At 18.5% G+C, this 27928-nt stretch overlaps 2 protein-coding genes across 4 annotated transcripts; one reads left to right on the forward strand and one right to left on the reverse strand.

Annotated features, from left to right (window-relative positions):
- Positions 1-481: 481 nt before the first annotated feature.
- LOC411585 (E3 ubiquitin-protein ligase NRDP1) lies at positions 482-2451 on the reverse strand. Of its 2 annotated transcripts, none has more exons than XM_003251873.4 (3): positions 2159-2451; positions 1097-1684; positions 482-1031 (listed from the first exon to the last, which is right to left on the reverse strand). In XM_003251873.4, exons 1-3 carry the CDS (start codon positions 2246-2248, stop codon positions 762-764), a joined length of 948 nt encoding a protein of 315 aa, XP_003251921.1. In that variant the 5' UTR covers positions 2249-2451; the 3' UTR covers positions 482-761. The 2 variants fall into 2 exon arrangements, with proteins under 2 accessions (XP_003251921.1, XP_395055.3); XM_395055.7 differs by having other exon boundaries at positions 1097-1702; positions 2159-2428.
- An 850-nt stretch (positions 2452-3301) lies between these two features.
- Positions 3302-27113, forward strand: LOC725069 (peptide transporter family 1). 2 transcript variants are annotated; one of them, XM_026443797.1, is made up of 10 exons: positions 3302-3384; positions 4419-4453; positions 13107-13185; positions 13373-13601; positions 16431-16705; positions 16798-16880; positions 19105-19518; positions 19690-19942; positions 22136-22719; positions 26845-27113. In XM_026443797.1, exons 1-10 carry the CDS (start codon positions 3348-3350, stop codon positions 27016-27018), a joined length of 2163 nt encoding a protein of 720 aa, XP_026299582.1. In that variant the 5' UTR covers positions 3302-3347; the 3' UTR covers positions 27019-27113. The 2 variants fall into 2 exon arrangements, with proteins under 2 accessions (XP_026299582.1, XP_026299583.1); XM_026443798.1 differs by lacking the exons at positions 3302-3384; positions 4419-4453 and adding an exon at positions 8406-8559.
- The last annotated feature ends 815 nt before the right edge of the window (positions 27114-27928 follow it).

Raw genomic sequence — 27928 nt, forward strand, 5'->3', positions numbered from 1 at the left:
TATGCTATTAGTTTTAAAGTAATATTTGTATTATTTTGTGAAAATAGCATTCTTATCTTGTATAAATTGTAAACGATATATATGTTTGCTCAAAGTATATTAATTTATTCAAACAATCGTTGTATAGGATGTTTATTTCATATGCACTTTGAGGTGTTTTATTAATATAAATAATATTGGGAAAAGAAGAAATTTTTCTCCATTCTGATATTTGATACTTATTTTTTAGAACACATTCAAATCTTAATAGTAGCAATTACCATATTGATAATTACTATATTTTTCTTTCTTACTTTTCTAAAGTATTATAATAAAACACTTACAGACTTCTATATGTAAAAAATTTCCTGAAATAGTTGACAAATAGTTGGTTTATCAGATGATAAACAAAAAATTCGATTTATAAAAATGTACATGGAATTACGCAAAAAAAATAGTTTACTATTTATCACGCAATTTCAGGAATTTCTCAATGAAATAGTATATCACAGTGTAATGATTCAGACATTCAATTAGTTTTTTGTGTGTGGCAATTGCGTCTGTACAATTGTTTATCACAAGAGGCATGTCATTTGTTTCTTTCAATACTTTTAGAAAGATATCTTGCGATAATTGCAAGATAAATTATGCAAATATTCCAATATCTGCATATAAGTACTAAGATATTCCATGCATTTTCAAGGTTAATCACAATGAATATAACAAATAACAAAAAAGATGGACAAAATATCTTGGCATGCATGGTACATTGGTAGAAAATTTTATTCTATGCCATGTGCAAAAATCATCACTAATCCAGGTTCAACCATCATATCTTCTGGCATATGTGTATTATCACAATAAAGAACTAACACTGCTTGTTTACCAGGGACTCTTTTACAAACATAATTATCATATTGTCTTCTAGAATTCTGTCTCGTTTCAAGGGAATTTAATCCTGGAGGCCATTTTCTTTCATGACAATTTTCCATTAATTCATCTATCACATGAGGTGGGCAATTGTATTCTGATAAAGTTCTTTTTATCATAGTCTGTAAAATTATGTTTAGTTAGTTTATAGAATTAATTAATAATATAAATTTATGAATTACAATACCTGTAATAACTCATCAGGAGTGGAAATCATTCCTCCCCATCTTGTTACTCTTGCTCTAGGAAGAGTAGCAGACCATCTTACAACTTCGTCTCTTTCCATCTGATCAGCAATTGCACGCATTGCAGGGTTTGAAACTCTCAATGCTCTCATAAAATCTTTTAAAAGATGTATTTCTCTCTTATGTTCATTTATTTGAAGTTGTTGTTCACCTAATTCACGTTTCATATCAGCAAGTTTTTGTTGTTGGGAATGTATAATGTTTCTAAGTTCTCTCACACAATTATGATCTTTTAATTCATTTTTGGGAATAATAAGACTACATCCTTGTTCACAAAGCATTGGTCTCTTAGGATTATATTCACATTGCTCCAAATGTGACACCAAACTGTCAAGTTTAACTATGACTTGACATCCATACATAATGTTATCACAACTAATACAAAGGCGGGCCAGTAGATTTCGAAGTATTCTTGGAACTGCTCTAAGTTGAGCAGATGTAATTGGCGTACGATCCAGTGGACAGGTAGGTTGTCTATTTATCCATTCATTAATACATGTACGACAAAAGGCATGTTCACATACAGGTGCCTGCAACATATTGTTCACCTACCAGTTTTTAAGCTAAGCTATACATTTTACAGAATTTGGTATTAAATTTTAAAATATATAATGAATATAAGATATTATTCTATATAATTTATTAAAAACTAAAGTAAAATTATTAAAAAATCTATATCAATTTTATTCATAATAAATACAATCAAAATAATAATATTTATAGGCATTTTGACAGAACGGAAGTCGTAAAAATTTAAGCGATTGACATTATAAAATCAATACTAGATATTTTAATCGATATCTTTTATAAATTAAATTCTTGAACATAATGTATAAAAACAATTATCGGTATACATTTGATAATATTTAATAATCAATGGAAAATATAATAATCATAAAAATGATAAAACTAAATCAGTAAAAAGTTAGGTTAGATTTGTCTAAATGTATAAAACTAGTTTATTAAAAGTATTTAATTATAAATGGACGAAACAGAAATAATACCTGCACAGGATCTTCAAGGACTCCAGAGCATATTGGACAAACTAATTCTTCATCAACTTCTCCTTGAAAGCGGTTCACATCGAACCCCATAATGTGAACTGAGTACAATAACTCGTCTTCGTATGTAGCGACGAGCCTCTCCTGTAAAACTGTAGATCCAGAATCACAAATTCGATGGCGTACGACGTGAAAGCTCCAGAAGTATACCGTTACTTTCCTTGAGCAGCACGCAACGTGACAATAGTCACTTAACGCATATGTATCAACGCATATCGCAATTCTATTTCTTCGAAATTTGATGATTTTCTATATACAATTATTATAAATTATCATAAAGTTGAATCAAATTTTTTGTTTGAATTTTTTAAAATTCATCTTTTAAATTTTTTTTAGAAAGAAAGAAAAAAAATATTATATGATTATCGATATATTAAATTTTATATCATATAAAATAATAAATTTTAAAATATATATAGTTATATTTTAATAATTGGTCATATTATAATGAATTTTATTAATATTTTTACTATTATAATTAAAATTTTTTTAATATATAATAAAAATATAATAAAAACAATTAAAGAATTCACTTTCGAATTTAGTTATATTATACCGCATCTGATGAATTTAATACATTTTCATTTTAATATGTTCATCTCGAAATAAATCATGTTTATCTAATGATAAAATATTTTTGATAATATTCATTAATATTTAAAATAAGAATTTAAAACAATAATTATTTATTTTTAAATATAACTTTAAAATAATTGCTTTTTCTTTTTTATTATTCATTTATACATGTATATAATTCTGATTTTTAATAAGTTTTTTAAAATTATTTAAATAAATCAGTAACGATTTAATTGATATAATTAATTGATAAATATTTTGAATATAAAATACAATATATCATCTATAACTTTCATTTTCATTATCTTTTAATAATATCTTGTTCTTCGTTTGATCATTCACGAAAAATTTATGTAGTTAGACAAATCTATCTATCAAACACATCTACTATCCTAATTTTCGACTCTATCGAACATGATAAACGTCCTCAGAATTAATTGTTAGCTTATATGTTTTGATAAGACCAGAGAGTCGTAAAAAGATAATACAATTGAAAAAGTAAATCAGTATTAGACTTAACATTATAGAAACAAGTTTAATAAATTACGAAGTGAATATGAGTGAAAGAAAAATTTCTATCAACGAAATACAAGGTACATATTTATGTTTTAAGAATCATTTTATTCTCCATATATTATATATTATATTCATATATTATATTATTTTGAAAATTCAAAATCAGAAAAAATATTATAATTTCCTAAAGTATTTTAAATCTATTATAGAATAATTTCTAACATAATATTTTTATTATATTTAAATACAAATTTTGAGCAATTTAATTTTATTATTATTAATTATATAAATAGTATTAAATAAAATATTATTTAAATATTTTTGTAAATAAATATCAAATATTATTTAAAAAATATATCATAAGAATTTAAACTTCGATAATGTAATACTTTATCGAAAATTGATTCGAGTATTTTTGATTATATTTTACAAATAAAGAGCATATATAATACAATAAATTTTGATAAACAAAAAAATTTTATTAAAAATTAAATTTTTTTCTTTAAATTGAACGCCGAATTTTGAATAAAAAGTTATTAAAAAATCTTGTTTAAAATTGAACTATTTCATTGATATTGAACTATGTTCATTGATAAGTTTTAATACGATATTTGACAGGGCAATTTGGGTCAAATCGTTTTATTCTCAGTTTAATTAAACGTTTGATTGAATCGTGGCCTAATTTAAGGAAAATAAATTACTACAATGGTTTCTCAATATTATATAATCTAACTAAAATAATATTTTACTTTTCTTTTTACTATTTCTTGTGATATGATAATAATAAACGATACTTTAATTTCAATTAATTTTCTTTAAAAAAAATCTTTCTTTTCATTTAATTATCTTTAATATATATCAGAATATAAGTATTATTTACATTTTATATATAAAATAGACATCATTATATTAAAAAATATGCATTTTTAAAACTTACCATTGTACACGAAATTTAATCTTTTTCATGATTTAAGTTACATAAATTTAATTAAAATACTTTATTAAAATCAATAAAGATTTGCAGTTAAAGACTAAGATTTAAAATAATAGTACAAATGTGTTATTGTTCCATACGACATTACCACTGTTTCTACTATTAAATGTTTTTCAGATCATCCGGACAATGACGCGGAGGAAAATCAAAAGGTAAATATACTGGATATATTACTATCAATATTGATATTGAAACGATTCATTAATAATAAAAATATAATTTTTCTATCTATCTATGCGTAATATATCATAAGTGATGAATTAACATTATTTTAAAATATTTATAATTTTAAAATTTATTATGAAAATTGTAAAATTATAAATTTGCTAAATAATAATTATCTATATATAATTTAAAATTAAAAAATATTTTATTAGTTTTTGTATTCCATCATAATAAAATCAAATCGTAATAAATCAACATTATAATTTTTTTTATAAATTAATTTAATTTTAAACTTAATAATAAAGAAGTGAAAAGAATATTTTAATGAATTACATTTAAATTACATTCATATGTTCATATCAATCGTTATTATTTCATTTTCATAACGAGTGTCGGCAAATATCTTTGTTAACATTGAGGAATAGAAATACAAATTTGATTAAACAATAAATATGTTTTTTGAAAATTATATGAAAATATCTTCACAATTCGTTTTTTTCAATTCAAAAAAAATCACATAGCCAATAAAAAGAGAAACTAAGAATAATTTTCACTTAAATTATGTATACGTATGCCAATAACAAATACTTTCACTGAGTTAATTGAACTTTGTACATAAGAGGAAGAATATGAAAATGATAAAATTCTTTTAAAGTGGAAGATTATATGTTATTCAAGAAAAAATATTTATAATTCTTAAATAAATGTATTGAGAAAGAAATTTGTTGTATATTATAAATCATTTTTCTACGAATTATCGTTATACAATATATTAATATATATAAACAGTTTAATAAAATAATGTCACGGCATCTTAAATGGATATCAAACTTTACTTTTTTTTTATGTTTAAACGTTTTTTCTTTATCTATTATATCTTATTTTCTTAAAAATTTACGATATTTGTTATCATTTGAAATAAAAAAATAATTGTATGTTGAAAATATCAACGGATTTGAAGTAATCTTGACGATTAAACACGAATTAAATGAATAGAATAATCTGTTTTTTATCTTAATAAACATTTGACTTTATTTACACAGTTATCAAAATACAATAATTACACAAATGTGAATTATATAAACATTGACTGCAACTTTATTATAAGAATAATCATTATATAAGTTTCCTCTTTCGTATACAATCCTTCACATGTTACAATATTCATTATATTCTATAATTCATTATATATATATATATATATATTTGAAATGCTTTAAATATATATATATATATTTGAAATGCTTTAAATATATATATATATATTTGAAATGCTTTAAATATAGTACATATATTGCCATATTGAAAATTTTTTTTCAAAAAATTATTAACGCCACTGCAATATTACATTTTTAACGCAACACAGTTTATCAATATACAGGCGGTTTTAGCGTAAAATTAAATTGCTTATGAATTGCTCATAAATTAAATTATTTATTAAATAAAATTTAACTAAAATTTTTGCACATTAATTTTCTTATTTATTTTAATTTAGAATCAACATTTTAAAAAAACTTTAGATAATATGAATATAAATATAAATCGATATACAAAATAAATATTCAGTTCGAATTTTTAACCTTTAAAAATTTATACTTTTAAAAATTTTGATAAAATATAATCATTTAAGAAATATATATATGAAATTTCACAAATTTTAATTTTCTACACATAATTCATATTTAATTAAGAATTAGTTAATTTCACTTATACTTGAAAAATTTTCAAAGTTGATTTATTTAAAAACAAAAAATTTTATTTTTTCTTTTCATTTTATTTTTCCATAAGAAATCTCCAGTTATATATACAAAATGGAATATTTTTTATATATTTAAGAAAGAAAAACGCGAATTGAACTTCAATGTTACTTATTTATAAAATTCATCATTTTCTTAAATCTTTTAAACATTACGATATTGTATTTACATTGGAAATATGAATCTATAAATTTTTACTTTAAGTAAGAAGATTTCATAAGATATTATCTTAGATTACAATGATAAAATATTAGATTATAATGATGTTTCATAATGAAATTATGAAAGTTTAAAGTAAAATAAGTAAAATACCATTTCAAAAAATATATTTCAAAATATTGCATTCAATTAATATTTTATATCTATATTTTATAAAATATAAATTTCTTAAGTTATTAAATTACCTTTTTTTTATGCCTTTAGCATAAAGGAAATAATATAACAATATAATTCATCAATTAATAATATCTTATCGAAATATAATAAAAATAAATATTTTAAGATCCATTATTATGTTCATATATTTTATTTATTTATTTTTTTATATATATTATATATATAATCTTTTTAAATATATTTTTTAAAAATAGAAATTATGAAAGAGAATTTCAAGAAATTGATTAATATTTATAATAATTTCTTTTATTTTTATTTTTCAACTAAGATTAATGATGTTACAAATATTAATTATTTACTATGATAAAAATAAATATTATTAAATTATGAAAATCTTTTTTGTTTCTATTTTGTTTGATGTTTATAATATGTTTATAAGATTTATTTATGCAAAATATTTAAAAAAATCCACACATTAAGAATATTCTCTATCATATTCATTTTGCAACATTATATATTTTTTTATAATAATTTTCTAAATATTAAATTTTTGTATCGATATTGTAGTATATTTCAAAGTTATATATTTTACTAAAAAAAAAAAAAGTTATATACTAAAGTTATATACTGTACATTTTTTTTTAATAGTTGAATTGTAAAAATGTTAAAGTAATTATTTAATATTCAATTATATTCAATTATATTCAATAAATATTTTAATATGCATTTCCCTTTTTCATGTTTAAAAATAACTAATTAAATTGTTATTTTTAATATATTAATTATTATTAATATATTAAATATATATTAATATATTAATATATTTTAAATATATTAAATATATATTAATATATTAATATATTTTAAATATATTAAATATATATTAATATATTAATATATTTTAAATATATTAAATATATATTAATAATTATTCATAATTATATTGCACGTAAAAGACAAAAAAAAATTATTTCAATTAATTATTTCAAATTCATATTAAAAATATATAATTGAAATAATTATTATATATATATTTGTAAATCAATTAAATATTTAATTTTTATTTAGTTTTTATTTAGTTTTAATTAATATTTGAAATAAATTTAATAAATTTTACTTAAATAAAAATTATCTAACATAATTAAAAGAATATTTCTATGCAAATATTTTTATTTCTTATTTTTATTTTTTTCAAATATTTTAATAATTATTTTTTAATAATATTATGGAAATATCTCGATGTTTTAATATCTCTTTCAAATTATTTCAAATTTTTCTGATATTTGTTTTATAAAAATTTTTCGTTTATATTGTTTCTTTATAAACGCTATCTGAACACAATTCAGTTTATATATAGCTAAAATGTTAAATTAGTATTAAAAGGGGGGGGAAGGAGACTTTCACATTGTACCAACTATTACGCGAGTCGTACAACTACCTAGCAATGTTCGTCAATGCCACCGTCAGACTTAATCGTGATACTTACATATTGTAGATACGCAACAAAATCAACAGTATAGTTTCAACTTCCAACGGCGACGAATATTATTTTTCTTCGAAAAGATTTAAATAGATATGCTCTAAATTTTATAATTAAAATATAAATACATTTTAAATTATAATTATAAAATATTAATTAATATATTAAAATATATTATAATATATATTATAATATAATTAAAATATTAATATAAAATTAAATATTACAAAATATAATTTAAACGTTGTGATGTGTGTTTCTAATTTCTTTTTTCTTTTTATGAAATATATTTTACCTGGAATGTAAATATTTTTATTTTTAATGCAATTATTAAAAATAATTTTAATAATTTAATTATTATAAACAATTCAACATATATAACAACTTTTCAATAATATATATTTTCCGTATGTGAAACTTTTTTAAATACTTAATAATAAATTTTAAAGTAATTAATATTGTGATTTGTGTCAAATAGTCAACGATCACAATGGTTGTGGAAAGTGCGACAGATACGAAGGTAGAAATATTTTTCGATGTCTTCTTATTTTATCTCGATAACATATTAATATAACATGCAATGACAAATTAATAATTGATTAATTAATAATAATTCGATTCCTTTCTAAATTTGTGAGTGAATAAATTTATATTTTCGATCAATCATATGAATTTTTTTTTTACTATCTTCATCCTAATTATATTTATTTTATTTTTCTTCTTTCTTAATATCATATTCTTAAAAAATATATTGATTTTTCGTAAAATAAAAAAAATATATATTATTTTTTTAATTGAAAACAATATTTCATTATTATTAATATTATATTCAACATTTTTTTTTATGAAAAATTAAAATACAACAATATACATTTTTTTTTTTTCATAGAAAATATTCATTTCAACTTGAATTTTACTAAATAGATTTTAAATTAATATTCTGTTTTTGCTTTTTTATTAATTATTATTATACATAATTATCAAATATACATACATATAGAGTATATAAAAAGTAAGTGTAAAGAATTATAAATGTAAATTATAGCGTAATTCTATACCTCTGAAAATTTGTAAATAAAAATGCGTATAAAAATGACCTCAAAATTCAAGATTAAAATTTATAGTAAATTTTCTTCTTATTTTATAATATTCTTTTCATTAGAAGAATAAAAAATCTCAAGTTACAACTCAAATCATAAATTGCAATTTAATTATCAAACTGTCAAACTGACTTGAAAAGAAATTTTATTATATTATATTCTAATATTAAATTTCTATTATTTTTTTTCGAATTTATGTTATTTAATTATATAATATTTTTAGTTGTTTGAATTTGTTTTATTTATAATTTATTTATATTTTTCAGTCAATGAAAAGAAAAATATATTTCAGATTTATCATTTTATATATATATATATATATATATATATATATATATATATATATATATCCTATATACATGTCTTGTAAAGCAACAACTATAATATACATACATTATATACATTAGAAAAAATCCGTTTTACATGATAGTATCAGCAGATCATAGTAATAATACTTTTTCTCTTCTTTCTTCTCATTCACAATAATGAAGCGAAAATTAGACACATTCGAAAAAAGATCTGAGATCACTATTGTGAATGGAATATTTCCATGAATGAAATAAATTCATTTCATAGATATTTGTGCTATTTTATTTCTGCGCTTGATCATCCTTTATTTTCGACAAATTTTTTTATAATATTTAAGCAACATTGAAGTCTATTTCTAAAAATCTTTATATATTGAAACACATTGAAACACATAAGCATCAAGTCAAGCAATAAATTTAAGTTAATAGTCACTAAAAGCTAAAACATTATTCTGTTATTTTTAATCCTGTCAACCATTGACTTAAATTCATCAGTTGAATTGATATATATATCACAATATGTTTAATGTTTTAGAAATACGAATTCAATACTGTTTAAATAATGGAAAAAAAAAAAAAGAAAGAAAAAAAGAAAAAATATAAAGAAATGGAATATATAATCTGGAATGAATCCATGTATATCTACAATAAATATTATTTTCTTAAAGAAAAAATATAAATAAATTATAAATAAAATAAATTTGAAAATTAGATATATATATATATATAAATATATATATATATATATATATATATATATATATATATATATATTTCTTGAAAGTTTACAAAATGTATTGTGTATGTATATATGTAAAGTATATATATATATATATATATGTATATATACTCATTGATTATAATATGACATGTTCTTGATACAATATCAAAGATAATATTAAGAAATTTTTTTAAGTAATTTTATTTTATTATGTTATTGATATTTTCAGATTTTTTTTTCTATTTTTCAGTTCTGTCGTTATTTTCGTAATAAATAATCATTTAAATCTGTAAAATTTTTCTTTTATCTTATATTTTTGTAGATAATTAAAATTAAACTCGCTGAATCATTATCGTTGATATTTATAAGGATCTTTTCAATTTTAATGTTTACTATTTTTATCATGTTTTTATGTCATCGCAATTTCTACAAAAATAGCAAAAACGTTAAAAACTTATAAACAAATTATTACATGGCTAATTTCAATTCATGGTTTATTTAAAGAATATTCTTAACTTATCTCATTCTTAATTATTTGAATAAGATAAGTTTGAATAAGCAAAAAAAAAATAGATAAAAAAATATATCCGTACAGTGTTCTCAATTTTACATGAAAAATTTTTTGTAACAAAATAATAATAAATAAATAATTATAAATTATTATATTAATTATTAAAACTGATATTTTTAATTTAAAACTGATATTATTAAACGTAGAATAAAGAAAATAGATTTTTGAAATATATAAGTAATATATATATAAGTATATATATAGTAAAAAATAAATATTTTTCATATGATTTAGAATTTTTCGAATAACTTCTTTAGAAATAAAAATGACTTTTTTAAAAATAAAAAAATAATATTTCAAATATATATTCTAATTTCATTTTATACAATATTATGAATAAATAACTATTCAAAGAAATATAAAGAAAAATACTTCAAATAAATAATTTTTTTTAACTTTAATATTACAGTGCAATTATCGTTGAACTATATACTAGAAATAGCATGAATGGGACAAATTTTTATTTTATTAAACGAAATATTGTAATCATCTTGAATCTAGTGAATTTTATTATTATATATTTTTATGATATCTTCAATCATATTTTTAAAAATTATTATCAATTCATATGCAGCGTATTAAAAATACTGATTGAAACTTATTAATTTATAAGTAATTTATTATTTGTATTAGATGAAGTGAAAAATTATGTGATAAAGATAATTATCTTGGTCTATTTCCATTTCATTTCTTAAATATAAAAGACAAACTAAAAAAATAACTAAACAAATAAAAAATATATAAGACAAACTTCAATTGCTTAATATCTTAATAAATAAATTTTAATTTATATTTTTGATATATCAATTTTTATATAATATTTATTTTAGTTTAGATTCAATTTAAAAAAGATGTTCCATAAATATATTATCATTCTATAATAATGACAAATAATTAATTGTTTTTTATGTTTCAAAATAAAATTTTTCCTATTTTTTGGAAAGAGTTTGTGAAATATTGTTATCTTATTTATTTTTTATATTCTCTATTTATTTCTTAATTAATCAAAACTAGTAATATAAAATTAAGTATAATATCTTTAAATAGTAACTGAACGACTTAAATTTTTAATGTTATATTTGTCACATTTATAAAAGAAAAATAGAAAAATGAATGAAATATCTCATCTATGATCACATGATCACGTGATGTACAGACTTTTTTCTTGCATTATTGATGAATAATCTTGAAAATTGAATATTATAATACTTTTAATATAAAATATAAGATTTAATGCAAAATTGAGATATTTATTTATTAATTAAAAAAAAATATATTATAATTATAATATCTAAAAAAAATAATAATTAAAAAATTAATATCATTATCTTGTCTTATTATACTCATGTTCCATTCAATATGATCAATTTATGAATAAAAGAAAATGCACTTTTTAAGAATTAAAGATTAAAAAAATAATAATAAATATATTAATAAATATAAGATAAAATTTATTTAATCAACTATTGGCATCATTATTATAATGAAATAATTGATTTTTCTAATAATAGAAATTAAAATTAGACTAATTATTTAACTTTTATCCTACACAAAAATATAGAATCTATTTAATATATATATAAATATATCATTTCTTTCTTATAAAGAAACGTTTAGATAATATCATCAAATATATCATCTCATTTTGTGTTATTATATTTTTGTGTAATAGCAAAAAATTTGTTAGATAGAATTGAATAATTTCAGAATGGAAAAATTTTGATGTTACTAATTCTTTTTTTTTTAGATAATATAAAGAATATATAAAAAATAATAATTTTATTGATTAAAAAATAAAAAATAAAAAATAGAACATAATTGTCTCCGATGTTTTTTGCGTTTCAATTAAAATAAATATATTATTAATTCTAATTATAAAATTTAAATATTTTTAAATATTATAAATATTTTTTTATAAATATAATTTATGTTTTAGTTTCATTTTCCTCAGTTTTATTCAATTATAATGATACAATTATATGAAAAATTTTTGTTTGAGAAAATAATAACAAACTAATTTTTTATTGTATTTATTATTAAAACTACAGATTAATGTAATTAATTAATTGCTATTTCGAACAAGAATAATTTTTTAATTTATTTTTTTAATTATTTTTTAATTAATTTTAATTGTACTTCAAATAGCATCGATGGCGCAAATAATTGAAAATTATGTGTGATAATCTATTTTACAATAAAGGAAAACGAATTCTTCTTAAATCAATAATAGTGACAACAAAGTTAATCGAGTTACATAAAATATATTAGCATTCTTTTCGACTTTACAAATTCACACAAACAAATTCGAAACTTTATGGAACAAATTATACAGTATATTATTATCATTTTATTTCTATCATTTTTCAGAAGATGAAGTATCCCAAATCGATATTTTTCATCGTTAGTAATGAATTCTGTGAGAGATTCTCTTATTATGGAATGCGTAGTACGTAAAAAAAATCAATATTCATTTTTCTCATTATTATTATTTTTTTTCTTTATCCTTATAAATATAAAATTCCAGAATAATAAAATCCTTGATATTTATGTTCTTTAATTTATGTATTTCATTTGATAGTAATTTAATATCCATTCTCAGATATCATTTAATATTAAATAATTTGTTTATTTAGCCATATTGACGCTTTATCTAAAGAATCAACTGATGTACAGTTCTAATACATCTACGGTAATATATCATGTCTTCTCGATGATGGTGTACTTTTTCCCTTTATTTGGTGCGATGCTGGCAGATTCGTTATTGGGAAAATTTCGCACGATATTCTATTTAAGTATTGTCTACGCCATAGGACAAATTCTATTATCTTTAAGTGCGGCACCTCCCTTGGGATTACCAAGCAGGTAAGACTAATTTTTATTATTTTTATATTAATTTTCGTTCTTAATTATTCTTAATTTAATAAATTTTCTTATCAGGACATTTCTAAAATATTATTAATTAGACAATGCAAAAACAATATTACTGTTTTATTAATTTTATATCTACAATACGTATAGTTTTAACATATATAGTTTTAAACAATTATCGTGGAAAAGAAATATTTTTTAATTTTTATTGTCATAACAAAATACTTTAAAAAATAAGTAATTTTATTTAGATTGAATATTTTATTCTTATATTTATTCTCCATGTACATAAAATTAATTTGATTTAATTAATTTGTCTAAAAGTTTAATGATTATCAAAAAAAGTTTTGATTATTATTTTTATTTGTCAAAATTTTATCAACATTATTATAATTTATCACAATTATTATAATTTTAAATGTAATAAATAGTTTATATATGTTGGATATTGTAGCGGCATTCGTTCGAAGCAATATTCAAATTTTTTTATCTTAGAACATATAAATTAATTATTAAGATTCTATAAAATATCAAAAAATCTATATTATATTTGTTTCATCGATCTCATAAAAAAGTATAACTTTTTAACTATTTTTAATTCAGCTATTTTAATTGTTTTACAAAATAATAGAAAAATATTTTCTTTTTTTTTTTTGTTATAAGAGAAAAAATAAATTATTTTTATTAGCTAATATATTATATTATAGTATATTATAGTATAATGTAGTACAATATATATATATATAGAGTATATTATATTATAATATAGTTTATTAAATAATACTTAATAGTATATTAATTTTTTAGTAATACTTAATAATATATTAAATATTTAATGTAAAAAAAATATAAAATGTAAAAAAATTTTTCAAAAAATCTATTTTAAGAAATTTTTTTATAAATTATAATTATTTTATAAAAAATAATATTATATAATATTATATTAAATAATATTATATTAAATAATAATAATATTATATAATATAAGTATATATTAAGAATATATAAAGTATATATTAAGTATATAATAATAAGTTTGTAGAAAATATTTAAAAATATTTATTATAACAATAGTTATTTATTATTTTTTTTTTAATTCAGATGAAAAATCTTAGATATGAATTTTATCCATAATGAGATTTGAAAAACTTCACTTAACATTAAATATTAATATATTTGTAAGAAAATATTTCGAAAGTTGATTCTATAGACTAAAACACAAAATTTAGTAGTATTAGTTAAGATTTATTTATTATATAATTTTTTACATAGTTTAAATTTGCAGCAATATGATAGAAATATTCCATACTGCGTTCATTTTACTTCATTTAAATATTAATTTCTTATAACCAATATTTTTATATATTAAATGTATTTGTTTTATAAAATCGATTTTTCAAAAGTATAATATGAATATTAATATGTTATATAATAAAAAATTCAAATAGAATTTAAAATAGAATTTGAAACTTTAGAATTTTTGAAATTTTTTATAAAATAAAGATTTTAATCAAAATTTCTATTTAGATTTCTGATACAAATTCTGAACTTCAAAACTTATCAAGATTTTAAGAATTCTAATTATATTTAGAATAATTAAATTCTTCATAGTCATGAAAAATTTGAATTTTAAAGTTAAGATTTAAATGATCATTATTATTCAGCATAACAAAACAATTAAAAATCATTACAAAATTCCGTTTATTGTTCATTATGGAGGAGAGGATATTTTTAATCTACATTAGAATAATTATAAATAAAAAATTAAATGAATAATTCTAAAAAATTATATATGAAATGTACTATATAAATATAAGTATTGAAAATAAATACGAATTATAAATTTATAAATTTATAAATTTTTTATTTTTAATAAAAATTAAAATTTTTTCTAATTATAAATGAAATTGAATGAGTAGAAATTCGGATAATATAATAATATGATACAATGCAATTTTCGAAAGAAATAAGTATAAAATTACTTTAAGTATAAATTAAGTATAATTTATTAAGTATAAATTAATAAACAAATTTTAAATATCTAAATATGAATATCAATATGAATCAAACAGTAATATATCATATATACTATATAATCATATATAAATTTCATTGTTTAATCAGAAAATAAAATAGAATAAATTTTTTAAAAATTTTCTTTAAAATTTTCTGTTGCAATAGAAACAAAAAAGTAATTAATTATACAAAAACATTAATTAATAAAAATTATAGAACATTATTGAAATTTTCATTTTCTGATATAAATTTAAATTTTAATCACTTAAAGATTTTATGTATTATTATTTACTATTTTATATATATATATATATATATCTACTATAATTTTTTGTTCATTTAATAGAAATTCATATTTATATGAAAGGATTTTATAGAATATTTTCTCTTAAATATATAATAATATATTAAATCTTATGAAACTAAAATTTTATCTAATTTATTTAATAATTTATTTAATAATTTATTTAATAATTAATTCGTTTATTATATTTTTTATATAACAAAATATATATATATTTCTTATGTAATAAAAATATAAAATATATTTTTAATATATATTATATGATACTCTATTATATTATACTCTAACTATTGTTTAGTTAAGTATTATTAAAGTATTATTAAAACTTCTTTCGTATAAACAAAATTTCATCATATATAAATTTATTAATTAATAAGTTAATATTGTTCAATTCAATTTATATTATAAAATATAATGTGTAAATAAAAATAAAAAATATATGATAATCATTTTCAAATTTGAACTAATTTTTAATTATGTTTATTAAACATGTAACTTTGCAGAGAATGTTCATTACTTAGCCTACTTCTTATAGCCATTGGCACAGGGGGTATAAAACCTTGTGTGGCTGCATTCGGTGGTGATCAATTCATGCTACCGCAACAGGAACGATATTTGTCCACATTTTTCTCCTTGTTTTACTTTTCGATCAATTCTGGATCGTTGATCTCGAGCTTCTTGATGCCCATAATACGTAATGATATCGCATGTTTTGGTGAAAATACTTGTTATTCTTTAGCATTTTTTGTGCCAGCCGTACTTATGATTTTATCAATCAGTAAGTTTTTCTATAAAAAAAAATAAAAAATTTTTCCAAAGTAACGAACTAATTTATAATATAATTAATTATTCTGATTTTTTTTTTTTTAGTATTATTTATCTTTGGTAAACCTTTGTACAAAATAGTAAAACCTACAGGTAATGTTGTGTTAAATGTTTCCAAATGTATATCGGTAAGTTCGACTATACAAAATCATACAATTGATTAAGGAAAAACTAGATAATGTGATTTACCTTTAAAAAAAAAAATCAATAAAACATTTTTCAGTACTGTGAAATATTGATTATTTAAATTAATTGGAAGATAAATACTTTTTGGATAAATGATTTTTTGAAATAATCAATTTGAAAATATTGATATAAATCAAATAAAAAATATTTAATAAATAATAGAAGTGCAATATTTAAAACAAATCCAATTTTATTTCAAATAAAAAAATTATTTCGAATAAAAAATTATAACAAAAGATAATAAATAAAAATAAAAATACATAATACTATAGAGAAACTAATAAGCCTTTATATTTTAAATTCTTAATAATATTTCAATTTATTTTATTTTTATATATATATTATTACATATTTTAAATTAAAAAAAGCAAATACAAAAATAAAATTTTCTTTTAATCTAATTAGATATAAAAATCATACCATAAAAATAATTATTCTAGATTAAATTAAATTAAGCTAGTAAAAAATATATTTAAATGTTAAAATTTACAATAATCTTACAATAATCTATACTAATCTATATTGTAATTAGATTTTACACACGAAATTATGTTCATCTTTTTTTCTTTTTTTTTTGCTCTATTAATTATAATAAATGTTAAATGTAATAAATGTTAACTCATATTGTAAGCAATCTTTTTTCATAATAAATTTTAGAAATTTATAAAATATTTCAAATTATTCATCTTTAATATTTACAAATTAGTAACGTATATTAAAATTTCATTTACATTTTGTAATTTCGAAATCATGACAAAATTGATACGAAATAATAAAATTAACATAATAAATTAATAAATAATTTATTTTAAATATTGTTATTATTTTATTTTTTAATATAACATAATAGTATGCTTGTTAAAAAGCTTTGCAAATTGATGTTTTTTTACAGAAATGTCAAAATTATGATTTATCTCTAAATTGATCAGAACATTGATAAATCAGTTCTATCATTTATAATGTTACAAATTAAATAATATAATTAGTTGTCTTGCACAATATAATTTGTTTATCTTCTTGCGCTCTTTTTTCTTTCTTTTTAATGCATCATATCATGATACATATTCGCATATAAAATGTAAATAATTTTATCTCTGATTATGTTTCATTAATTATAATTATTATTATATATAATATTATTTGTTGTATAAAACGGTTTAGAAGTTTTGTATTCAATTAACTAATATTAAATATATTCTATCGGAAAATACATTTTCAATTCTTTTTAAATATGTAATTTAATTTATTTCTTAATTTTAACATCAATCTTTTTTTTTATTACTCATGATATAAATGAAATTTTCAGATAACGTATTAATTACTGTATTAATTACTTTTCATTTCTTTTAAAAAAGTATTGGTAACTTTTTTTTTCTTGAAATCATATTAAGTATTCATTTTCCTTCTTGTAAATATTGTTTTGTTTATATAGGAAGTATAATAATGTACACATATTATATAAACACATATAACACAAATTATATTTTTTAAAATAATATAAAATTTTAAATAAAAAATAAATTATCATATTATATTTTGTAAAAATTTTTTATTTTTTGGTTTTTCTATAACTATAATAATTGTAAAAAATACAAGATTCATATAACCATATAATCATGTACAATGTATATGTATAGTTTTTTTAAATATAGCAATATCAGATTTCTAATAAAAATTAAGAAAACAAATATATGATAATTTAATATATAATTAATATATGATAATTAATATATATTATTATTATATTATTATAATAATATATAATATCTTTGGAAATAAAATATTAACAAAAAATTTAAATAATTTAAAAATTTAGAATGATTATTTATAAATAAGGTTATGTAATACATTAATAAAATTATATAAAATTGTATAAAAAAGTTAAAAACCAAATTATTATAATATTTATTTATTTTATTATTATTTATTTATTAATAATCGTACTTATTGTTTTGTCATATTTATAAATAATCATTATCAATCAAAAATATTCAAATATACTATTATTTATTTTTATGTATAATATATTTGTATAATTAAAACAAAAGTAATATATTTTTCTCAATAGAAAAATATTATCTAGTTTTTTTTTAATTAAATTTTTTTTAATTAGATTTTAATATCACAATAGTAAAAATTATTTATGAATTGTATTTGAAATTTTAGCATGCTATTTATAAAAAGATAACATCAAAAAATGTTAAAAAGGATTATTGGCTCGATTATGCAGATGACAAGTATGACAAATTGTTGATAAATGACATAAAAGCAGCTCTACAGGTAATGATATTATTTATTCCGATACCGATTTTTTGGGCACTTTTCGATCAGCAAGGATCTCGATGGACGTTTCAAGCGACCAGAATGAACGGTGAAATTGGAAACTTCCTACTTCAACCAGATCAGATGCAAGTGTTTAATCCTTTTTTGGTTCTTGCGTTCATACCTTTGTTTGAAACTTGTCTTTATCCAATCATGATGAAATTTGGCTTTCGAACTCCGTTAAGAATAATGGTAATCGGTGGCTTTTTAGCTGCTTTATCTTTCGTTATCGCAGCTATCGTTGAATTTCAACTCGAGGTACGTGATTAAATTGAAAATAAAACATATATGTATAACAATAAAATATATACAATACAGTATATATAAATCATTAAATACAGAAAGAAATTTTTTTAATTGTATCAAGATAATTTCATAAAGAATATTTTCAATACATAAATAATATTAAATAAATTTTTTATTTTTCAGTCAACGTATCCAGTTTTACCTTCAAAAGATTTTGCGCAATTACGCATTTTCAATACTTTAAATTGTTCTATAGAGGGAAAATTACGAGACGAGAATGAATTATCGCAAGAATTGTCCTTTATCGTCAAAAGTATGGATATGTGGGAGAATAAATATATTAAAGCAAATGGCCAAAAAAATTTTAGTTATGAAGTAAATTTCAAGACATGCAATGAAGCCGGAATTACGAACATATCTTCAAATAAAATAAATGGTATGTTTATAATTTCACAAAAAATTATTTAAGAATTCCAAAATTATTTAAGATAATCTTTATTTAATCTTCGACAGTAGATTCTAAGTTCTTAAGATTTGAATTGAATAATATATTGGTTAAACGGATATATACGTAATCACTGTATAGTATTTACTTGACTTGACTTCACAATATAACTGTTGTAAGCTAATCGAGTTTTTATAATTTATCAATTTAAAAAATGTATTATAATAAATGTTAAAATTATATTTTACAATCTTTACAGTATATATCTTACAATATTTTAACATTTTACCATATTTTCAAATTTTTTATCGAATATTGAAATGTAAATAGGATAAAATCAAATAACCAGTTTGCATGATAGTTTAACACGATTAGACTTGTAATTTTTGTATTTGCAAATATCGAAATAAATCACAGTAAAATTTTGTAATGTTTTATAAATGTTTCTAATTTTTATTTGTTAAATAAATTACAATACATTTATATAAGATAAAAATAAGATAAAATAAGTTTAAAAAATATTTTTAAATAATAAATATAAGAATAATTATATTTAGAAAATAATTATTTAGACATTTAAAAAATAGATATTTTCGATTTCGAAAATGTTTTTGAATATGTTGTAGAAATCAACATTTTGATCAACTCTTTTCTATTTATATAATCTTAGCCTAAGATTTTTGAAATATTTGCAAAAATATGTTACTACTATATTGAATTTCACACATACATATGATTTATAATAACGTGTAAGTACTTACATCAGTATGCAATCGCTTATCTACAGTTTCTATAAACATATCGCAGCGACCGATATTATAAATGTATAAAGAACCATTGAAAAAGCAATTTTCTCATGAATTCTGATCGATTTGAAATATTTCAACCAATAACAAGCTTAAATATTTTATTTTATTGGATTTATAGAATGCGAAAAATAATATATAAAACAACTGGAGAGTGAGAAGAGGGCTTAAATTATATCAAAATTATATCAAAATTATAACAGAAATTACAAGAATAAATATTAATATTAAGTGTAAGATTCATATTGCTATCATTGCAATTTCGCTTGTTCAAGGATTGTTTTATAATTTATTTTCCTTCAAATCTACAGAATTCAAGTTATAAATAAATAGTATATCTATTTAAGAAAACGAAGCAGTAAACATAAATATGGACAATTGTTACATGACTACAACTATTAATTGCTGATTGAATCATTTGATCTAGCAAATTGACATTGTTATTTTATTTTCAATTTCTGAAAATTTTTACATTTTTTAAAATTAAATAATTTTTTTAAAAATACATCAAATGAGTTTTTTTTAGTAATTATTCAAAATAGGAAATAAAGTTAAAATATAAAGTTTATATTTATTTTATATTAAATATTTATTAGTTTTTCAAATATTAATAAAGAACTTTTAGTACATATTATAAGTAAAAAATGTGTGATTTTTGACAAATGAAAAAAATTATGAAGCAGGACTCAACTTCTTTCTCTGCATCTATATTCTAAAAAATATCTATATTAACTTAACCTAATCTTATTTATTTCGAAAATTAATAGTTACTTTTTTGATTAATGAATAAATAGATGAATGAATAGAAAACTAAAACTATAGAAATTGCCAAATAGAGAACGTGATGCATATAGCAATATAATATACAAAAGCAAAATAAAAAAATGATAAGCTTTTTATCAATAAAATCTTGGAATAAATATATGAAGCTGAATTTGATATTTAGATCTGTCTGCATTTCCGAATAATCAATCGAAATAAAAATTGGTGAATTTAAATTAGATTAAGTTAGATTCTAAATGTCAAATTTCTTTTTTGTTAACAAAAAAAATATATAAATATAATATCCGATTTTACTTATATTACATTATATTATATTACATTATATTATATTACATTACATTACATTACATTATATTATATTATTATATTATATTTCTAATTATATTTCTAATTATTTTAAAAAATTTTTAATATATTTTTTTTAATTTTTTCAATCATTCTAGTATTATTAAAAATCTGTTGATAATATATAATTTTAATGAAAAAATTATTTATTTCTATTTATATGTATTTAGTAGCAGAGCTCTAAATGAGAGCTCCAAATTTTATCCACGTCTATAATGAAATTTTTTAATGAAATTTTATATATTTTTAGGAAGCATTTTTGTAATTGAAGCCGAAGCAAATTCTTGGATTATCACGCCAGAAGGTTTTGTTGATTATTATAAAGATTCGATAGACAAATCAAGAACAGGTGATCCTTTAGTGCGTGGTCTTATTTTTGTAAACACATTAAAATCTATTTCCTTAGAATTGATGAAGGATGGTACATCTTTTCTTAAATTAATGATGAATGGCACGTTTGACAAAAATGAAGAATTAAATTCCATCAAACCTAATATATATGATATTCATTTAAATGGTAAAAAAGTACAAAGTAATATTCCCTTCAAACTTGGTGGAGTTTATACAATAGTAGGATCTGTTATTGAAAATAAAACGAATGCTGCAATGGTAACGGTGACTGATCCAAATTCAGTACATATATTATGGTTGATTCCTCAGTATGTTATTATTACGATGAGTGAAGTCATGTTCTCTGTGACTGGATTAGAATTTGCATTTACCCAAGCACCTAGCAGTATGAAATCTCTTCTACAAGCTTGCTGGCTATTAACAGTAGCTTTTGGTAATCTCATTGTAGTCATTGTTGCTGAAGTTTCCATCTTTAATCGACAAGTAAGTATAAAAATGAAAAAGAGTGAATTAATTTTATTTTTAAATAACTAATATTAAATCTATATTAATGTTCGCGAATAGTTTGCAAAGATTTTACCAAAATCTTACTTTACAAAAGATATCTTATTTAGTATTCGTAGTTTACATTTTGTTCTTTTTATTTGATGTTCGCAAAAGAGCTATTCATATTACTTATAAATTCGTGAATGTGAATTCAATTGATAACAATCTTTACATAAATAAATGTACAAACTTTTGATAGAAATATACAAGATATTCGATTATATTTTTTGAATTAACATTTTGGTTAATTCAAAAATTAAAGATTAAAATAAGATAAAAATCAAGAATAAAGTCATTCGACTTCGTTTTTTAATTATTAACAATTGAAAATTGATGGAAATAATATGGGATATTATAAAGAGCACAATAACTCTCAAACTCAATAACACACGAATAATATTTTATATAATTCTTTATTTTATATAAGTCATAGAAAAGAGAAACCGACGAAATAAATGAATTGATCCAATTACCCGTTGATTTTTAAATAAATTATCAATAAATAAATAACAAAATTGAAAAAACAATTCTTTTATTTTTAATTTTTTATTTTATTATGAGTTAAAATGTCATTCATTAAATTTTTAGTACCTCGTATTTATATTTGAAACTAAAGTTTTGCATAGAGATGAAACAAAAAGTTTGAAATTAAATACGAAAAAAAAAAGAAAAAAAATAAGACGAATCTTGATTAGCTTTCTTTTCATCGACTTTAAAATATATATTGTAAAAAATATTTTGAATAATTTTTTTCTTTTACACATAACAGACAATCGATTTTAGTTTTTGAATTATTAAGATAAAAAACCTTAGCAAAGTTATACGTCGTAATAATGTATCAATAATATGCAACTGTTATTTATCATCATGTTTCAATAAAAACTATCATTTGATAAAAAAATTTATCATTTGTTCATGTAATTAAAAAAAAATTATAAATAAAAAAATTATTATTTTTTTTTAAATTCATTAAATTAATTTATTCATTTTTTCTTATGAAATTTTAATTATGAAACAATATAAAGAAGTAAATATTTTTTTTTATTACAAACATAAATTTCATTGTATTGCTATTTTATTCTCCATAATCTGAAAAAATTTTTAGATCTTATTATATTATATATGTATGTTACATAATGAGTAATCTTTTTTTAACACTTTCTGGATAAGATAATTTTTAATTTGAAAACAGGTGAAAATAAAGGAAATGATTGTTTAACGTATCTTTATTAAAAATTTTTATTTTTAACGTGATTATCAAATTTTTATTTTGATTGAGATCGTAAAAAAATATAATTTGATTATATACATATAATATATGTGTATATATACATAAAAATTTTCCAAAAATGTGTTATTGAATATCTGTTAACTAAATATTCCTGAAATAATTTCAAGCAATATTTTCCTTCGCAAAAATGTTTGTTACGGTTTTATTAAGTTATTAATAAAAAACATTGGGCAATTACGGAATGCGTAGCCTAGTTGAACTGCAATTATTGCCAAGCGCAAATAAGTTCAAACAATATATGTATATCAAAGAAAATATGTCGAAAATATGTTGCAGTTTATATATCATTGTTCGTGATATAATTTTTTACCGATAAAAAAATATTTGTTATATTCAATATATTTTTTTCAATATATGTTGTTTCGATTTTCTTTCAAAACAATAAAAAATGGAAAAACAAGTTTCTCAGAAGCTGATAGAAAATATGATATAGTTATGTGTAGTAGCAAATATAAATTGTACTATAACACTTTTGCAATTAAAACAATTCCTTGTGTAATTAAAGAATGACTAGAATGTAATTCTAGATTAATTCTGTCATCAGCATTAAATATATTTTTTGTTTTAATATTTTTAATATAAAGTTTTATATTATTTTATAAAATTCGAAGCAATTTCATTTAATCTAATATCTATATCATATGATTGGATAATAAAATTTTTTTGTTTTCTTGAATATTATGAATTTTGATATATGAATTTTGTTTTCTTGAATATTCTATGAATTTTCTTAAAATTAATTCTTAAAATAATTTAATATTGGGTATATTTTAAAATTTTCCAAACCTATGATTTCATTGTTTTCTAACACCTATCTTCGATACTTTAAATCATGATATGAATTATATTGATTTATTATAAACATATTTAAATTTGTAACAACTTTTACTTTCTATGTTTCTTCTCTATTCAATGTTTGTTCTTATCTAACAATTTAAATAATTATGTATAACAAATATATAAAAATCTTCGTAACATAATTATATACTATTTATACATTATATGATTCATTTATACAATTATCATATGATGTCATAAGATAAAACTTTTCGAATTTATATTTCAAAGATTTTAGAGAAAGTTATTTCTTCTTCCAAAATGCATTTATTTTATAATATAAAGTCAATATATCTCTTTTTTATATATATATTTCCCTTCTTTTCTCTATTACTTTCAAAAATTTTTCACATATAGTGAATATACATTATCTATATTCTACAGAAATAATTTAAATAATACTAAAAACTTGAATGTAATATCAATTTCCATTAAAAACAAAATGATCTTTTGCGATTTAATAATTATTTTATTTATATAATTTCATTTCTTTTGCATTAATTAATATCTTATTTACCATTATAATTATTATTTACAATTTCAAATATATCAATACCAATTAAATATAATACATTTATGTGAACTATTTTTATCTTATTATAGAATCAATATATATTTATTATTATATATTTAATAATATATAATTTAATTTAAAAGAAATAAATATTTTTTTATTCTCAACAAATTTTCATTAATCTTCATTAAAAATATTTTCAATATTACTGACAAGAACAATAAATTAGCGATTCATTTATTTTATTGTAGATGTAATGAAAAATGAAATTCATAATATGATTCTTTCATAAGTATGTATTTTTCCTCGACTTATATAATACATTAAAATCGGATAATATATCATGAAAATTTTTTTTTTATATAACATATCATATCAAGATATGTTATATATCAAGAAGATGCAGTTTTTTCAAATTGAACAAAGTATAATAATAAACTTACTTGTATACATTGTATAAAACAACAAAATTTATATTTATAAAATATATTATATATTTATTATAATTTATTATATTATATAATAATTATTAATAATTTATTATATTTTAAAAAATGTATTTCTTTATGCTCATAATTATATTTTATAATTATTGGAATTATTGATTAAAATTTCACATGAAAAAATGAATTAAAAAAAATTATAATTTTTTTGCTCATAACTTTCTTTTAATTACATAAATAATTGATAAATCTTTTATCAAACGTTAATTCTTTTTAAAATAATTTTTTTTCTTATATATCTCTTATAATTTGCGAATTCCATAATGCAAAATCAAAAAATAGCCGAATTTTCATAAATCAATTTTTAGAATGAATGAAACAGTAAAAAAACTGCTTAATATATACTTATGTATTATATATACATATATATATCTCTAAAGTTTCAAAATTTTTTGAATTTGCGGATTGAAAATCTTTTTTATAAGTTTTCGCGGTATATACGGTATATACAGAATATTAATATATTTTTGAAATTTATAATATTTTATAAATATATTATTATTAAATATATTATAAATATATTATAAATATATAATTATAATATTTTCAGAAACTATAAAACAATTTCAAGTTTAAGTTTTAAAAATTATTAACAAAATTTGCTAGCTTTTAATTCTTAACAAAATAAGTACTCTTAAAAAAAAAGAAAGAAAAAAAAATTTTAATGCCATATAAAATTGTTTTATTTCTTGAATTTAAAAATCAGGTTACCATGTATATTTTTATAATAATTCAAGATTAAAACCGATTACTCAATTATTTTTACATCATGATATATTGAAATGAATCATATATTATTAATCTATCCATAATATTAAACTTGTTTAAAAATTATATTATTTAATATAATTTTTTTATTTTATAAAATTCTTTCTAAGATTAAGACTAATATATTTTTTTTCATTTTTATTGTTTAGGCCTACGAATTCTTGCTATTTGCTGGATTGATGTTTATCGATGTGATAATTTTTGCTGTGATGGCGAAATTGTATAAATATGTAAATACTCCGGAAAATGAAGAAATAACCGAAAATATTCAAATGGATGAAAAAGACGGAATAGTTAATAAAGCCTTTAAAAACGATCAATAAACAATACAATTATTATAATTGTACAGTTCATTACCTTACTTTTGTATAGATATGTCCGTTTTAAAATAATTAGAATACAAACTTAATATTGTAAATATTTGTTTTTTTAAATATACATCGATTGAAATTTAATAATTGAAAACAATGCAGGATTATATCAATGTGTCATTATAAGCAATATTTTTTTTAATTGATTCTTTTGAAATTTTTAAACAGAAAAAAATTTAGTATAATCAAGTTTAAATTATTTTTTTCAAAATAAAAAAAGCATTTGTATAAAAAATATTTTACAAATTTTGTGTAAAATACAATTATTAAATTAATTCAAAAAATTTACATGAGTGAAAATAGAAAAAAAAATAAAAAATTATAATATATAAAAACATGATAAAAATTTATATAATTTATAAAATAATATTTTAAAATAATATCAAGTGTATAATCACGTTTTTATATTCTCTATAATGTTTATTCATAAAATATTAAATCCTAAAATAATATAATAATGTTTTATATATAAATATTTATATTATATTTTATAAATGTAATATATGAAACTTGTAAATAGATATATCACTATGAATAAAAAATATACATATTTTTGTAAAAATTTAATCATTACTCGATAATAAGTATCTGCTACTTTTTATGTTATTATAAAATGATTGTTTTGACTTAATAATTTTATTATATATATTGCATATATTATATATTATTTTATATATTGGATATATGTACTATTTTTATTTTTCAATCTTTTATTTTAAATTAAATCAATGCATTTTATTTTCATAAAATTTATCATATAGATTAGAAAATGCAAATTTTTTATAAAATAAACAATTTATTTAGTAAAATAATAATACATCATTTATTTGTATTTTACACTATTTTTTTTAATTAATGGAAG

Source organism: Apis mellifera, linkage group LG11 (assembly GCF_003254395.2).
Source record: "Apis mellifera strain DH4 linkage group LG11, Amel_HAv3.1, whole genome shotgun sequence".
NCBI classification, from domain to species: Eukaryota; Metazoa; Arthropoda; class Insecta; order Hymenoptera; family Apidae; genus Apis; species Apis mellifera.